Raw genomic sequence first — 17,230 nt, forward strand, 5'->3', positions numbered from 1 at the left:
GAGGGAAGTGTGACTAGGCAAGGACTGTTTACTGTTTCTCACTGTTCTGGGACTGGGTCCCCCAGCCAGTCATTCAGGAGGAGCCCTCTGCAGCAGTGGGGTCAATGAAACAGGATGAATCAGTGGTGGATCCCACTCTGCACTGATTATCTGGTGTTCAGAGGAAGTCTTTGTCTCAAGCATGTGCAGAGCACAAGCTGCAGAGCTGCAAAGTTGCCCAGATACTAGACTGCACAGCCTCCAGAGTACCTGCTGCTGCCCTTGATGGTGGGATCTGGGGCTGTACAGGAGCACATGGGAATTAATAATTAAGATACCTGTGCCATGTCTCTGGTGATAGTACCAAACTCGTGCTGGAAGCACCTGAGGTACCTTCTACCTGGAAGGAGTGACTGACATGCCAGAGGGCTGTGCTGCCTGCCATCCAGCAAGTTCTGGACAGGCTGGAGACTTGGGCAGTGAGGAACCAAATGAAATTCAACAAGGGCAGGTGCAGGGTCCTGCACCCAGGGAGGAACAATCCCATGCCCAAGTACAGGGAAGGGATGACCTCCTGGGAAGCAGCCTGGGAGTCCTTGTGAACCACAGGCTGGCCATGAGCCAGCAATGTGTCCTTGGGCAAGAAAGCCAACAGCATTCTGGGGTGTATCAAGACAACTGTGGGCAGCAGCTCAGGGAGGTTCTCCTGCCCCTCTGCTCAGCCCTGGTGAGACCTCACTGGGAATGTTGCATGCGGTGCCAGGCTCCCCAGGTCAGGAAGGACAGGGAGCTCCTGGAGAGGGGACAGAAAAGGACTACAAAGATGATTAAGGGACTAGAACATCTCTCTTATCAAGAGAGGCTGAGGGACTTGGGACTGTTTAGCCTAGAGAAGAGAAGACTGAGGGGGGCATCTTATCAATGCTGATAAACCCTTGAGGGGTGGGGCAGGAGGATGGGTCAGTCTGTGTTCAGGGGTGCCCAGGGACAGGACAAGAGGCAATGGGCACAAACTGGAATAGAGGAAGTTCCCCCCTAACCCTGAGGAGGAACTTCTTTACTGTGAGGGTGGCAGAGCCCTGGGCCAGGCTGCCCAGAGAGGTTGGGGAGTCTCCATCTCTGGAGACATTCAAACCCCATGATCCTGGGGGCTGTCCTGTGCAGCCTGCTTGAGGGGACCCTGCTCTGGCAGGGGTTGGGCTGGATGATCTCCAGAGCTCCCTGCCAACCCTGGCTGTTCTGGGATTCCGTTTTTAAACTGGGTTATTCTGAGTCTGAGGCCTCCAAGGAGAGCTGGGTTACTCAGCATCATCACAGCACATCTCTCCCATCATTACAGGTGCCACTGCTCTTCCGTGCCCTGATCCACCTGGGCTGCATGTGCATGGTCAGCAGGCAGCTTGTCAGGCACCTCTCAGGGCGAGAGGCTGAAACCTTTGACATCAAACACCTGGAGATGCGCTCGCTGGCCCAGTTCACTTACCTGGAACCCGGTGAGGCACCTGGGGAGAGGGGCTGATGGGTCACCCAGGACCTAGCCCAAGTGGGTGCTGCTGATGCCCTGTGCTCTGTGTCCCTAGGAAGCATTCGTCACATCTATCTCTACCACAGTTCCCAAGGCAGCAAGGCACTCCTGGGCCTCTTCATCCCCTCACAGCGCAAAGCTGCCGTCTTTGTGATTGACAAGGTGAGGTGGGGCTTTGGGGGGCTGGGGGACTGGGGGTGCTGGTGGGTGGAAAGCTGGATGCACACTGGCAGTGGGCTCTGGCAGCCCAGAAACCAATCATGTCCTGAGCTGCATCCCCAGCTGCAAGACCAGAAGGTCTGGGTGGTTTGGGGTGGGTTCTGCCCCTCTGCTTTGCTCTGGGGAGAACCCCCTGCAGTGCCATGTCCCCAGGTCAAGGACATGGAGCTGTGAGTCTAGAGGAGCCAAGAAGGTGATCTGAAGGCTGGAGCACCTCTGCTCTGGAGACAAGATGGGAGAGCTGGGCTGGTTCAGCCTGGAGAAGGGAAGGCTGCTTCTGGGGAGACCTTATTGCAGTCTTTTAATACTTGCAGAGGGCTCCTAGGAAAGATGCAGAGAGACTTTTTATCATGGTTTGTAGTGGCAGGACAAGGGGTAACGGCTTTAAACTGAAAGAGAGGAGATTCAGGCTAGATACAAGGAAGAAACGTTTTACCATGAGGATGGTGAAACACTGGCACAGGCCCCACCCCTAGAAACATTGCAGGTCAGGCTGGATGAGACTCTGAGCAACCTGATCTGGTTGGAGATGTCCCAGCTTATTGTCAGGGTTTGGACTAGATGACCTTGAAAGGTCCCTTCCCACCCAAACCATCCTGTGATTCTGCGGTGGGGTTGGGCAGCTCATCGTGCATCCCTGCCACGTCTTGGCAGGGACTGGTGGAAGGCATCTTGGGATGTGTGGTGGGGAGAACCACTTCCCCCTGGGACCACACACTCCCTCATTCCCCCCAACTTAGAGACCTGGTGTCCCTTGGGTGTAGGTACGCAGCAACCAGATGCCCAACCTCACCAGCCTCTTCTCGGCTGAGCGCAGCGCGCTGCTGGAGAAGGCAGGCGAGGAGCTGCTGCCCCCAGACAAGCACACCTTTGAAGTGCGTGCTGAGACCGACCCCAAGGCCGTCTACAGAGCCATCCAGCGGCTGCTGCTGGGCTACAAGGTGAGGCAAAGGGGTGAGGAGTGTCCCGGCAGGACCGCGTACGTGGCACCTGGGGAGGATGCTGTGGAGGGCTCTGTCACGCCGTTTTCCACAGCACCTGCGTGTGGTTGCTGCCCAAAGGTCATGGGTAGAAGTGGGTGTTGGTCAAGGGTAGAAGTGGGTGTTGCTCAAGGGCTCTGTCTCATTTGAGGTGGCTTGTCTTAGGCAGTGCCACCTCAGCATCTGTCTCCATCCCTCCCTGCGCTCAGCTGGAGCGCTGGGTGCTTCAGGAGTGCTGGGCTGTGCTCTCCCCACTACTGGGACCTGCCATGGGGATGGCGGGGGGGAGTCCAGTTTCCTCCTGGGGAGAGGTGGACCAGGACGTGTCCTCTTCACCTTCCTGCAGGACGAGCGCCGCGGCCCCACGCTGGTGGCTGTGCAGTCTAACTGGGACCTGAAACGGCTGGCGAGCGGGATCCCCATCATTGAGGAGTTCCCCTTGGTTCCCATCCGGCTGGTAGATGACATCAGCTACTCGGTCCTGGACTGGCAGCGCCACGCCGCCCGCCGCATGATCTGGCACTACCTCAACCTGGACACCTGCCTCTCCCAGGCGTTCGAGATGAGCAGGTGCCCAAGGCAGCCACATCCTCCTGGGGCCACCACCGTGGGACCACGGGTGGCTGCCTCGTTCCTTGGGACAGGCAAAGGTCCTCAGCTGCTCTGCAGCTGTGCTCACCCCGCTGCACGTCCCCCTCTCTGTGCCCCAGGTACTACCACATCCCCATCGGGAACCTGCCCGATGACATCTCCACCTTCGGCTCCGACCTCTTCTTCTCGCGCCACCTCTGTCGTCACAACCACTTGCTGTGGCTCTCGCCCACGGCCCGCCCGGACCTGGGGGGTAAGGAGGCTGATGACAACCGCCTGGTCATGGAGTTTGATGAGAGAGCTTCTGTGGAGATAAACAACCCTGGCTGTTACTCCACAGGTGAGGAGGGAGTAGGCTGGTGGTGTTGAGCAGATCCCGCTCTATTCCTCCGAGCTCCCCTGCAGCTACCAGAAAATAAGGGTGGTCCCCTGAGGGTTAGTAGGTCCGAGTTCTGTTGGATCAGGTGCTGATCAAGACAGTCATGCCTGTGATAACACCTATAGATCACCCTTATAACTGCAAAAATCTCTTCTGGCAGAGGGGCAGGGAGGGTGTCCCTGTCAGTCCTTGGCCCTGCCCTCCTGCTGAGAGGTTGTGTTTGCTCTTAGTGTGCCTGGAGCTGGATATTCAGAGCCTGGCTGTCAACACGGTGTTGCAGTCCCACCACATAAATGACATGGAAGGAGGCTCCAGCATGAGCATCAGCTTTGACGTGATTCAGCAGGCATCCCTGGAAGACATGGTGACAGGGAACCAAGCTGCCAACATCCCAGCCAGCTATGATGAAACCGCCCTCTGCTCCAACACTTTCAGGTACAGCTCTAGGAGCCAGCAGGATGTGGAACATCTGGTTTTCATCCTGGCAGGTCCCCTCAGGGCTCCTGCCTCTCATTCCCTCCCGGCTTTAGTCTTTACCAGACTTGTGCCTGCAGTGGAGCTTGTGAGGTGCTCTAAATTCAGGTCTCCAGGGCAGGGCAGGCATCTTCTTCACAAGACTTTTGGAGATCCAGGGCTCAGAACTAACTGCCTGGTGGCTCAGCCAGCAGATGTATGAGGATGTTAGTGAAGACTTTGCCCTGTCCTGTTTCTCCTTTCTTCATGCTCCCTCAGGTTATAGAGGCAGATACGTACCCTGAGGCTCATGTGCTGAGGGCTCCCATGTCTCTGCTCTGGCAGAGCCCTGCTCAGAACCCTCCAGCGGATACAAAAACCTGTCTCTGGAATGGGGAAGGGGTCGCCCGTGGCTTGTGGGGTGATGCTGGTCTTTGCTCCCTGGCAGGATCCTGAAGAGCATGGTGGTGAGCTGGGTGAAGGAGATCACACAGTACCACAACGTCTATGCAGACAACCAGGTCATTCACTTCTACCGCTGGCTCCGCTCTCCTTCCTCCCTGCTCTACGACCCAGCACTGCACCGCACCCTCCACAACATGATGAAGAAGCTTTTCCTGCAGTAAGTGAGGCCTGGAGGGTGCCAGGGTGGGAGACAGGGAGGGGACAGGCATGGCATTAGTGACCAGGGTGCTGCAGCCTCTGGAGAGGCAGGTGGCAGGTTGGACCTCCAGGACTGTTTGGGTGAGTTCCTTTGGGTAGCAGTGCCAACATCCTTGTCTGCTGACTGTGCTGGATGCCCTGTGTGGGCTGCATCCGTGCCAGGGCTTTGCCTTGCTGTGGACTGACGGGCAGCCCTGTGCCCTGCCCGCAGGCTGGTGGCTGAGTTCCGGCGCCTGGGCTCCTCCGTGGTTTACGCCAACTTCAACCGCATCATTCTGTGCACCAAGAAGCGGCGCATCGAGGATGCCCTCAGCTACATGGACTACATCATTAACAGGTGGGCTGTGCCTCCCCAGCCAGGCCTGCAGGTCAGGCCCATGGGGGATGGTAGATGCTGGGGTTTTTTTTCCCCTCCTGAGAGGGAAAATTACCGGATTTGTAATTTTTTTTAAAAAAAAACATTCTTGGCCAAAAGTTCCTGAAGGAACAAAGCTGCCCAGTTCTCCTGCTGTCATGCCTGGAGTAGGGATCAGTACCTTAGCTGTCCTCTGTAGATAATAGTTCAAGAATGCTCATAGGATTCAATCCAGAAGAGACCTTCAGGAGAACCTGGGGTGCCCAGCACCTCATTCCCTGGCTGGCTTTCAGCATCCCAGCCATGCTACAGGCACCTCAGCACAAGCATAGGGAGCCAGGGCTCCCCAGGCATTGCTCCCCCTGGGGTCCTGACAGGTAGTTGGATGGGAGAGGGGAAACCCCCTCTCCTTGCCAGCACCACCTCCTTCCTGCAGTGCCCCATGGAGAAGGCTCTGAGCTAGGGCTGGTGCTGGTGCTGTGGGTGACTGCGGTCTCTTCCCTCCAGCATCCACTCCAAGGAGATCTTCCACTCTCTGACCATCTCCTTCTCCCGCTGCTGGGAGTTCCTGCTCTGGATGGATCCAGCAAATTATGGAGGCATCAAGGGAAGAGTGGATTCTCGCATCCACTACGAGGAGGTAAGTGACAGGAAGCACTTGATGCCACAGGAACAGGATGCTGGGGGCTGGGTTGAGCAGGGAGGCGTTGGCTGGGCACAGGGAACCACTGGGATATCACTGGCTCCTCCAGAAGGACACCAGCAGGAAGCAAGTGCCGGAGGATGAGGACAGCGAGGAAGAGGAGGATGTGGAGGTGGCAAGGGAAGAAGAAGAGGAGGAGGAGGAAGGGGAGCCAAACGTGGAGGACCTGCTGGAGAACAGCTGGAACATTGCACAGTTCCTGCCCCAGGCTGCTTCCTGCCAGAGCTACTTCCTGATGATTGTGTCGGGTGAGCTGTCCCAGGGCGGGGACAAGGCTGGTTGTGCCTCCCCAGCGCCAGCGCGAGCCTGTGGCGGAGCGGTCGCTGGTGCAGGCTGGAGCTGAAGCCTTGGCTGTGTCAATTACTGTTGGTCTTGATGATCCTTAAGTCATTTTTCTGGTCCCCTAGCCTACATTGTGGCTGTGTACCACAGCATGAAGCAGGAGCTGCGGCGCAACGCCCCTGGGGCCACCCCTGTCAAGAGGAGGAGCACCAGCCAGGTGTCCCAGGCGGTGCTGGGGGAGATGGGGGCCATGCCCGGTGAGTGCTGAGCCCCAGGGCAGCCCTGGGGAAGCAGGAGAACCACCCACCTTGCTACCCCCATGTGCCACTGCACGGTGCAAATGCTTTCTGCTCCATCTCTAGGCATGATCACCTTCTCACAGGATTACGTGGCCAATGAGCTGACCCAGAGCTTCTTCACCATCACCCAGAAGATCCAGAAGAAGATGACTGGTTCTCGTAACGCCACTGAGCCCTCAGATATGTTCCCAGTGCTGCCTGGCTCCTACTTGCCACTCAACAATCCAGCTCTGGAGTTTGTCAAATATGTTTGCAAGGTCAGCAGCAGGGGCCAGGCCCCTTTCCTGAAGGTTTGTGGCCAGGGCTTAAGTTCTGGTCCTTGTCCCTGGCAGAGATTTGCTTCAGCTCCAAGAGTGATCCACAACCCCTTGGTTTTGCCCTGTATCCATATGAGATTGTGAGGATATGAGGTGTCCTGGTGAGGATGCTCCCCTTTCTCTGCTGCTGGGCTCACCTGGCTCTTACTCTTGTAGGTCCTGTCCCTGGATGCCAACATAACCAACCAGGTGAACAAACTGCGCCGGGACCTGCTGCGCCTCATCGAGGTGGGCGAGTTCTCCGAAGCAGCCCAGTTCCGGGACCCCTGCCGCTCCTACGTGCTCCCTGAGGTCATCTGCAGGAACTGCAACTTCTGCAGGGACCTGGACCTGTGCAAGGACCCCGCTCTCTCCCAGGTGCAGCCTTGTTCTCAGGGAGCCCAGAGGCCCCAGCGCTGCCACGCTGGATGCCGGTCGATCACCTTGCCCATCTTCTCTCTCAGCCCCTTTGCTTGCAGCTCTGCTTGCTGTCAGTGAATCACTGAATCACAGAATGGGTTGGGTTGGAAGGGACCTTTAAAGGCCATCTAGTCCAGCCCCCCTGCAGTGAGCAGGGACATCTTCACTAGATGAGGTTGCTCAGAGCCCCATCAAGCCTGACCTTGAATATCTCCAGGGATAGGGCCTCCACCACCTCAGCCTGTGCCAGTGTCTCACCACCCTCATAGTGAAGAACTTTTTCCTAATACCCAACCTAAATTCCCTTTTCCAGCTTAAAACCATCACCCCTCGTCCTGTCACTCCATGCCCTCAGGAACAGTTCTTCCCCAGCTTTCCTATAGGCACCTCTCAGGACCTGCTATAAGGTTCCCCTGGAGCCTTCTCCTCTCCAGGCTAAACAACACCAACTCTCTCAGCCTGGCTTCACAGCAGAGCTGCTCCAGCCCTTGGATCAGTTTTGTGGCCTCCTCTGGACGTGCTCCAACAGGTCCTTGTCCTTCTTGTGCTGAGGGCTCCAGGGCTGGACACAGCACTGCAGGTGAGGTCTCCCCAGAGCAGAGGGGCAGAATCCCCTCTCTGCACCTGCTGGCCACACTCCTTGGGATGCAGCCTCTGGATGGGGTTGGCCTCTGGGCTGCAGATGCACATTGGTGGCTCATGTCCAGCTTCTCACCCACAAGTCCCCCCAAGTCCTTTTCCTCAGGGCTGCTTCCCAGCACATCATCTCCTGACCTGTATGGATAATGGGGACTGTCTGACCCAGGTGCAGGACCCTGTACTTGGCTTTTTTTGAACCTCATGAGGTTCCCCTGGGCCACTCGAGCCTGTCCAGGTCCCTCTGGATGGCATCCCATCCCTCTGGCATGTTAACCTCACCTCTCAGCTTGGTGTCATCAGCAAACCAGCTGAGGGTGCAGTATCATTAATAAAGATATTAAGCAGCACTGGTCCCAGCACAGACCCTTGAGGGACACCCGTTTGTCACCATCTTCCACCTGGACTTCAGGCCATTGACCACCATCCTCCATATGTGACCAGCCAGTTCCTTATCCACGGAACAGCCCACCCATCAAATCCATCTCTCTCCAGCTTAGAAGGATGTAGTGGGGGACTGTGTCAAAGGCCTTGCAGAAATCCAGACATGACATCCCTAGCTCTTCCCTTATCTACTGATGCAGTGAACACCCTAAAGGCCATTCTCTGGTCACCTTTTCTAGCTGCTTGTGGAAGGTCTGAGCATCTCCTGGCTTGGGCTGACGCTCTGTTCATTCCACTGGCTACACTATGTCAGTGCTTGGTGTTCCTGGTATTCACCTTCCTCCTCTTTGCCCCTAGGATGGGTCGGTGCTGCCCAGCTGGGTGTGCTCTAACTGTCAGGCACAGTATGACTCAGATGCCATCGAAATGGCACTGGTGGAAGCCCTGCAGAAGAAGCTGATGGCCTTTGTGCTGCAGGACCTGGTGAGCGTAGGGGTCCCCCTTCTTCCTACCCCCTTGGCTGGCTGAAGCCAGGCATAACTCTCTCTGTCCCTGGGAAAGGGGCTTGGCCTTGTCTCCTGACAACCCCCCCAACTCACCCTCCTTGCTCTCCAGGTGTGCAAGAAGTGCCATGGTGTGAAGGAGACACACATGCCCGTGTACTGCAGCTGTGCTGGAGACTTCGCTCTCACCATCTCCTCCCAGGTACGCATGTACCCTCCTGCCTCTTCTCCACCCTCTGCCCCAGAACCCCGTGGAGGTTCTCCACCACCACCCAGGGGTGCTGAGCAGCCTCTTCCCCCCTCACCCCTGCTTCCTTTCCCCCAGACCTTCCTGGAGCACGTCAGCATCTTCCAGAACATCGCGCGGCACCAGGGCATGGCCCACCTGCTGGAGACCATCGAGTGGCTGCTGCGCGCCAACCCCCAGCTGCAGCACTGATGGGGGCTGCTCCTGCCCACGCTGTACCCCCCAGGCAGCACCACCGTGCTCTCACAGCCACAGCAGAGCTGTCATGGACACCCCCCTCCCCCCTCAGCTCTGTGCCAGACCCCAGAGAAGCTGTACCACCCCTCCTGCAGCAAGGGAGGGAAGCAGGAGCAGTGGACTAGTTGGGGGGGAGTCTAGGGTCACCAGGGGCTGGAGCTGTGCTCCACAACTTTGTGGTGGCCCCACATGTGGTTTTAATGTTGAATTTGTAGAAATAAATGGATTGTTGTATTGGGTCTGGCTGGGATGGAGTTAAATCCCCCCCTGGCAGCCCCCATGGTGCTGAGCTGTGTGTTGGCAGCAGCAAGGTGTTGGTAACTGCCCAGAGAGGTAGTGGATTCCCCGTCCCTGGAGGTGTTCAAGGCCAGGTTGGATGGGGCCCTGGGCAGCCTTGTGTAGCTCCAGGCCTGGAGGTTGGTGTCCCTGCCTGTGGCAGGGGTTTGGAGCTCTATGATCCTTGGGGTCCCTTCCAACCCAGACCATTCTATGATTCTATGAACACCCCGGTGTTTTGGCTGTCAGTGCTGGCACACATCAGGGTTGTCTCTCCAACATCCCTCCCAGCAGTTGGATGGGGGTGGGCAAGACCTTGGGAGGGGACACAGCCAGGACAGCTGACCCACACTGACCAGAGGGATATTCCACACTGGATGGCATCTGCACAGCAATAAAGGGTGAGAGGAAGAGGGACACTGGTTTCTACATGTCTTCCAGAGCCACCACTGCACAGAGAGAAGTCCTGCTTCTTGGGAAGTGGCCCAACATCACCTGCTGCTGGGAAGCAGAGAATAAGCATCTCCTCTGCTTCCACACCTGGCCTTTTGCTGTGTTACACCTTCACCTTGACCCACGAGTTGGGGGTTGGTTTATCCATCTTATTTTTCTCCCCTCCCTGTCCTTGTGAGGAGGGCAGAGAGCAGGCAGCTTGGTGGCTACTGCTGTCCAGCTAGGGTTAGAGCATCACAACTAACTGGTGGAGTTTTTGGGGAGAGGTGAAGCAGAGGTTGTGGCCCACAGCTCCCAGCCATGGGGGGTGCCTGCAGTTGAGGGGAGGGGGCTGTCAAGCTGTGTCTTTACTGGGTGGGAAGGGGAAAATCCAGGTCCCTGCCTGTTCTGTGGCAGGAAGGCTGCAACTTCCAGCTCCATGGGAAGGGGCTGCCTGCCCCAGGGTGGCAGTGCTGCTCCTTAATGCAGCACCAGCTCCTGTGTCTGCCTGGAGCCTGTGCCCGTTGCCTGGCTCTGCCTCCTGTCCTGCCCCTGTCTTGATTTGGGAGGTGTTGCTCCCAAAAAGGGAAATGCTGCTGCAAGGACAGACCAGCCCAACTGCTTCTCACCAGGAAGAATAGCCCCAGGTCACAGAATCACAAGGTTGGAAGAGACCTTTGAAGATCATTGAGTCCAACCATTCCCATCCTGAGCTAAACCAGATCCCTGAGCACCTCATCTACCCTCTTTTTGAACACACCCAGGGAAGGTGACTCAGCCCCTCCCTGGGCAGCCTGTTCCAGCCCTGACAACATCTAATCTGAACTTGATTTCTTCATGTATTTCTTCTTCTGTATAGGGGTGACTGATACTGGTACTGGTTGGCTTTCTGCCTTAGCTACAGGGTTGGCTTCTGAGGTTTGAGTACCCATGGTGCTTGTTCTGGGGGTTGGAGGAGCTGCAGTCTCTGTGGACTGAGTAGCTACAGTGCCTGTTGTAAGGGTTCTTCCCAGCTCAGCTACAAGGTCAGTTTCTGAGGTTTGGGTAGCCACAGTATCTGTGAATTTGGTTTTTTTGTCTTGGTATTTGCTCATCCTCTCCCACGTGCCATGCCACCCTGACCCTTTAGCCCAAGGGACAATCTCTTGGCAATATTCTTGAAACAGTTGTTGGTGACATATAAGACCAAAAAGACATTGAGGAGCGTGAACAAGAAACACTGGTCTGAAAAATCCCAGGTATAGCCAAAGTTCTCAAAAGATATTGTAACAAGCCTATAGAACAAAGAATAGGAGAAAGCATTGTCCACACAACACACACACCCCCACACACCCATCCCATCTTCCCTATAAATTGAGTGTGATTGTTAAATCGTGCTGAGATACGTTGCCCAGTAGATGGGAATGGGAGTGTGCTGGAGCTAAGTTGGCTCAATGTGATCAATGCTGAGCTCTTTTATTCAAACACACACAGAGCTTGTCCAGGTTTCTCTATCAGTGCACGAGTTCCATCACATTGCTGCTGGTCAGATGCTCCTCTCACCTGCCTTCCACACGTCTCACCACCGCTAACAATTGGCTAAAGCCACACAGTCCCGTTCATCCCTATGAGGCAGCTGTTAACATTCTTGGAGTCTTTTATCCCAGCCTGTTTCCTGCAAACTCCTGCCCTCACAGACATCTGTTCTTCTGTTCCTGCCTCCTGATCGTGCCCCAACGTATCTTCACTTGACTCCCAGGCCTGCTGCCCTGGGAATGGAGCTGCGGAGCCGTGAGTCTGGATGGGCCATGAACTCACTCCTTTTGAGATGCACTGCTCCAACAGTGAGGCTCACAGACACAGGTAACATCTCATCTTATAGCTACATCAAACAGTGTAACAGAGTTAGTAACCTGACTGCCCTCCCCAAGGTGATAAACACCATAGGGATTGCATGAAGGTGGTTTGGGTTCATATACCAGAGCCAGGTGATCAAAAAAAACATCATAGTTGCCATTACCTCTTTGAACACCAGGAAAAACCTTTATTTCAGATTTTTTTAACACAATTGGGTCAGATCTACTGTTATCACAATACCCCACATCGGGTGCCAAAAGGGGCTGTGGTGGTTCAGCCCTGTGGTGGTTTCGCCCTGTCTAGAGGCCAAATACCCACCAGAGCTGCTCTATCACTCCCCTTTCCAGCCAAAAAAAGGAAGAAAGTACATGTTGAGAGGTTTAGGATTTGAGATAAGGGCAGAGAGGGATCACTCTGCAATTAGTGTCATGGACCAAACAGACCCCATGGGGGGTCACAAGCCCCCCCAGCAAACCTGCTCCGGTCTGGGTCTCTCTCTCTCTCCTCTCTGTGTCTCTGTCTCTCCCCACGGGCTGCAGGTGCTGGCAGGGCCTTGCTCCAACGTGGGTCACAGCAGCTCCTGTCTGTCTCCCCCTGCTCCAGCGTGGGGCCTCTCCATGGGCTGCAGGTGGGGCCTGGGCCTTTCCCATGGGCTGTGGGGGAAAACCCATGGGTTTCTCCAGGGGCTGCAGGGGCATCTTTCTCTCTGGCACCTGGGGTGCCTCCTGCCCCCCTTCCCTGGCCTTGGTGTCTGCACAGCTCCTCACATCTTCTCACTCCTTCTCTGGGGGCACAAAGCAGCTGCTTGTGGTTTTTCTCTCCTCACTGTGACTCCCAGAGGTGCTGTGCCCATCGCTGATGGGCTCGGCCTTGGTCAGCAGCGACTCCGGCCTTGAGCTGCTCTGTGGGGCCTGCAGAGAGCTGCTGGCTGCTTCCTGCAGATGCCATTTTCAGCAGCACCCCCTTCCACAAAACTGCAACAAGCCCCAAACAGAGGCTGAGCACCACACACCATTTGCTCACTCCCGGAGAATAAAACAGGCAGAGCCTCCCTGGGTTGGGATAAGGACAGTTTGCTGACAAAATCACCATGAAAGCAGAACAATAACAGCCCACAGCCAATTTCACTTACACCCTGTGATAACACAGAGTACTGCACTAACACAAGGACTGGCCCAACACCCCAGCCACACTCCAACTGCCCTGGAGTACCACACCCCAGCCATCCCCTTGTATGGAGAAGTTCTGTCAGGTGGAAAACTGCCTGAGCTAACTCAGTTCACCTGTGCTGGCTGCTTGGGGAGGTTAAACTCTGGCCTGGCCAGAACCAGGACAGGAAGTGCTCCTTCCCCTGTACACAGCACTGGTGAAGCTGCACCTTGAGTCCTGTGTTCAGTTTTGGGCCCCTCACTACAAGAAGGACATCAAGATGCTTAAGTATGTCTAGAGAAGGGCTACAAAGCAGGTGAAGGGTTTAGAACACAAGTCTTATCAGGAGCAGCTGATGGAGCTGGGATTGTTTAGTCTGGAGAAAAAGAGACTGAGGGGAGACCTTATTGCTCTCTACATCTACCTGAAAGGCGGCTGTAATGAGGTGGGGGTTGGTCTCTTCTCCCTGGTAGCTAGTGACAGGATGAGGGGAAACAGCCTGAAGAGGCATCAGGGGCAGTTTAGGCTGGATATTGTGATGGGAGGACACTTGAGGGCAGGGTTATAAAATGAAGAAGAAAAGAATCATTTCTCTTTGTAACCACATGCATTCGATGTGTCACTGCTGCAGGTTTCAGGGATACAATGGAGAAATGCACTGCTGCTGTTTAGAAGTCTGACTGCACTTGTTACAATCACAGGACAGTCAAAAAATACACCACTGCCAACACAACAGCCACGGGACTCAGTGTTACCGCCCACAACCGGGTCCCGTCACTCACTGTTGCCCCCTCAGGCGATTCCCAAGGTTCAGCATTACAACCACAGCAGGGTCACAGAACACACCATCATAAGCACACGGGTGTGAGTCAGTCGCCTGAGACTACAAACCTCACTTCCCTATCTCTCTGGTGAGGGTTGTCAGTACGTTCCCTCAGCCAGCATCCTGGCCAAGGGGGAAGAGTCTCCCTGCAGAGCTGGAAAAGTGGCTCCCCCATCTCAGACTGAATCCAAGGGGGTTTTATTTCATCTTTTGTCTGATATACATGTCAGTGGGCAGGACTGTGTCCCAGTGGACAATTCTTACTCACAAAACCACTTGCCCACCTACCAGACTAGGGGTGACATCCAGCCTGCCACAGGTCTGTGGAACATCCCAAACTTCTTAAAAGATTGTTTTCTCACTCTGCCTTTACACTCTGATGATTAGGAGGAATTTGCTTTTTCAGTCCCTACTACAAACAAAAATGAACCCATGAAAAAGGAGTCATTGGGTGGTGCTCCCACAAGGCATGAAACCTTCACCAACCACGTGCCAGCCTTACGTACCCTGGGCACTTTCTGCGGTACAGGAACCGCATCCTGATCTCATCTTCTATCATGACATGGTTGATGTGGTAAAAAAATTTGAACTTGGGGTAAAAAAACTTGAACTTTGAAAGTTTGATTCATGAGTTACCAGTGCAAGGGATTAGAGAGTAATTTTTGGCAGTGTGAGCTCCTGCACAGACAGGGGAATCCAGTGACCATCCAACGCCACGTGTGCTCTGCCATTGCAGCTCCTGAATACCCTGTGAAATCAAAAGTGACAACGACAGCCCAGAATATATGGCACAAACAACACAAACCTTTTTCTTTACCAATTGTGGGACATTAGCTGTGACATTACCTATGTTACAGGGACACCACACTTGCCTGCAGGCCAGTCTATCGTGGAACACATGGATCAAACTCTCAAGCGTTTGCTTCACCAACAAAAAGGGGGAGGGAAGGACATCTCCCCAGCTGGTCAACTAAACAAAGCTCTTTCTGTCTTGAACTATTTATGTCTGCCACAGGGCAGTTTGGTGCCTCCAGTGGTGAAACATGGAGTAGGTTTAAAAGGAGGTTTGGAAGGGATCAAAGAAACAAACAAACAAAAAAAGAAAAAAAAAACACAAAAAAAAAAAGGAAAAAAGAGAAAAATAAAGAAAGTCAATGTCAGGTGTTAGGAAGAAATGAAGTTACAGGTACTAACTTGGGGAAGGAGATCTGCCTGTGTCATTACAGATACGGGAACCAAGTGGATATCCTGGTTTTGGTCAGGATGGAGTTGACTTCATTCGTAGCAGAGGATGGAATGCTGTGTTTGAGAGTTAAAATGAAAGCAGTGCTGATAACACCCTGATGGTTTTAGTTGTTGTCAGACAGTCAAGGACGTTCTCAGCTCTTCGTATTTCTCTGTTCATGAGAAAGGAGGGGCGAAGCCATGACAGGTGACCCAAACTGGCCAAAAAGAGTATTCCATGCCAATTATGTCCTGCCCAGGATATCGAGGGGCTGATGGGGGAAGAGCAGGGGCGGCTCCGGGACACACGGTTCTTGGGGGACGGTCGGGTTCTGGGACGGCTCTGGGTGGCACGGCCTGAGCTGTGGGTTCGGTGAGAAACTGCATTGTGTATCAACAGCTTCATGTGTTTTTGCTCTGAAGTCCTGTTGGCATTGTTACATTGTATCCTTCTGTTATCTTAGTAAACTATCCCTATCCCAATCCACGGGCCTCTTAGTGTCTTGGTTTTGGGGTTATTTGCCGCTTCCTTTTCCCTTCCCTTGCCTCTCACCCCACCTCCCCCCCCCACAACCCACCTCCCCCCCCCAACCCGCACCCCAACCTTCCTTCTTCCCCTGCTCTTTTCCTGTAAGGAGCAGGCAGCTGCATGCATCTCGGCTCTCAGCCGGGTGAAACCACGACAGTCTTTTTGGCGCCCAACGTGCGGCCTGAAAGGTTGGGATAACGGTAGATCTGACCCTGACCCGATTGTAATTAAGACAAAGTTGTGATAAGCACTTTGATTTAAGCAGTCTCTGGTCACGATGCTCTGGTATTTACTGATATCGTTGATCGTGAACTTGTGCTGGTATCTGTATGAGATTTTGCTGCCCTGTCTATTCTTTGGACAGGGAGGGGTTAATAATGGCAGCTGGTATGGTGGGAGTACAGAAAGAAATATCCATGCTGTTTTCTCTTCCTTTGGGCTAAATACAACAGCTCTGGTAACAGGTTTTGAAAATTTCCAATATCTCTGGATATTCAAACTAGCATTTTGCTGTTATCAGGTTTGTTGCAAATGGTTCAGCTTTTGTTCAATATTAAGCAAAGGTTTATGAATACCACTCAAGAGTGTTCTGTGAGGCCAGATAATCACGAGTGGCAGGGTACGTGGCAGAGTATGGGCAACTACCTAGGCACTTTCTCACGCCCGATGTTTTGGAGTTTCACCCCTGAACAGCTAGAGGACCCTGATAAAGTAACTGCATATCTGAAAAGAAATTGCTGTAAGTTTCCCAGAGATGGACACCTTACTGCACTGTGCTGGGCCCTGGCCACTATTTACCAAACACTGCTTGATAGCAGGCAGCACTGTCAGTACTGTCAGCACTGTCAGAGGGAAAGGAAGGAAAACAGACCAGCAGAGACTGTCGCTGCTGCAACCCCTATGACTGGCACTGCAGCTACTGTAACCACTGTGACTAGCACTGAGGCTACTGTAATTTCTGTGACTGGCACTGTGGCTACTGCAACCCCTGTGACCGGAAATGTGGCTGTTGCAACCCCTCCAACCGATGCTGCAGCTACTGCTGCCCCTACAGCAGATACTGCCGGTAAAACAAAAAAATCAACCCACACCAGTGTCTGTTGCTCCCGTACGAAAGAGGAAATACACAAAGAGAGTTGTTCCTGTAGTGAAGGAGGATGAGGATGATGATGGAGCAGGACCATCTCAACCATCTCAGGATGAGGCAGAACCAGAGGTTGTTGTCACACGATCCCTGACCCTCAGTGAGCTGCGTGAGGTTCGAAAAGATTTCAGCCGCCGCCCAGGTGAGCACATCATCACTTGGTTGCTCCGATGCTGGGATCACGGGGCCAGTAGTCTGGAATTAGATGGCAGGGAGGCCAAGCAGTTGGCATCCCTAGCTAGAGAAGGAGGCATTGATAAGGCAATTGGTGAAAAGCCTGAAATCCTCAGCCTCTGGAGGCGACTACTGTCAAGTGTGAGGGACAGGTATCCCATAAAGGAATACATCACATGTCAAACACCCAAGTGTAACAACCTAGAGGCAGTTATCCAGCACCTGAGAGAATTAGCTGTGCGGGAGGTAATTTAATATGATCTGGACAACTCACAGCTTCCCTCTGATCCTGATGACGTCCTATGCACCCCAGATATGTGGCGTAAGGTGGTACGAAGTGCCCCAGCAGGGCACACCAATTCATTGGCAACAATGGACTGGAGTGATACATATCCACCAACCGTATCTGAGGTGTCCTGCCGATTCTGGAAATATCAAGACAATGTTTCCCTCTCTGTGATCGAAGCGGTAGAGAAACTGGTCAAACAACTT

General features: G+C 54.1%; 1 protein-coding gene across 1 annotated transcript in view; it reads left to right on the forward strand.

The window, feature by feature from the left end:
- Positions 1 to 9,106, forward strand: part of LOC311198330 (DNA polymerase epsilon catalytic subunit A-like) — a gene marked incomplete at both ends in the record, with an annotated part of 32,469 nt that extends 23,363 nt beyond the window's left edge. The window contains 16 exons of the mRNA XM_084272252.1: positions 1,319 to 1,472; positions 1,560 to 1,666; positions 2,488 to 2,664; positions 3,050 to 3,273; positions 3,414 to 3,634; positions 3,904 to 4,108; positions 4,575 to 4,748; positions 5,001 to 5,126; positions 5,652 to 5,784; positions 5,897 to 6,095; positions 6,255 to 6,386; positions 6,492 to 6,685; positions 6,902 to 7,102; positions 8,522 to 8,647; positions 8,780 to 8,869; positions 8,993 to 9,106. Of these exons, the coding sequence (XP_084128378.1) occupies positions 1,319 to 1,472; positions 1,560 to 1,666; positions 2,488 to 2,664; positions 3,050 to 3,273; positions 3,414 to 3,634; positions 3,904 to 4,108; positions 4,575 to 4,748; positions 5,001 to 5,126; positions 5,652 to 5,784; positions 5,897 to 6,095; positions 6,255 to 6,386; positions 6,492 to 6,685; positions 6,902 to 7,102; positions 8,522 to 8,647; positions 8,780 to 8,869; positions 8,993 to 9,106 (2,577 nt within the window). The remainder of the gene's footprint in view (positions 1 to 1,318; positions 1,473 to 1,559; positions 1,667 to 2,487; positions 2,665 to 3,049; positions 3,274 to 3,413; positions 3,635 to 3,903; positions 4,109 to 4,574; positions 4,749 to 5,000; positions 5,127 to 5,651; positions 5,785 to 5,896; positions 6,096 to 6,254; positions 6,387 to 6,491; positions 6,686 to 6,901; positions 7,103 to 8,521; positions 8,648 to 8,779; positions 8,870 to 8,992) is intronic.
- Positions 9,107 to 17,230: the final 8,124 nt, after the last annotated feature.

Source organism: Gallinula chloropus (genome assembly GCF_964237585.1).
Source record: "Gallinula chloropus genome assembly, chromosome: 17".
In the NCBI taxonomy this organism is placed as follows: domain Eukaryota; kingdom Metazoa; phylum Chordata; class Aves; order Gruiformes; family Rallidae; genus Gallinula; species Gallinula chloropus.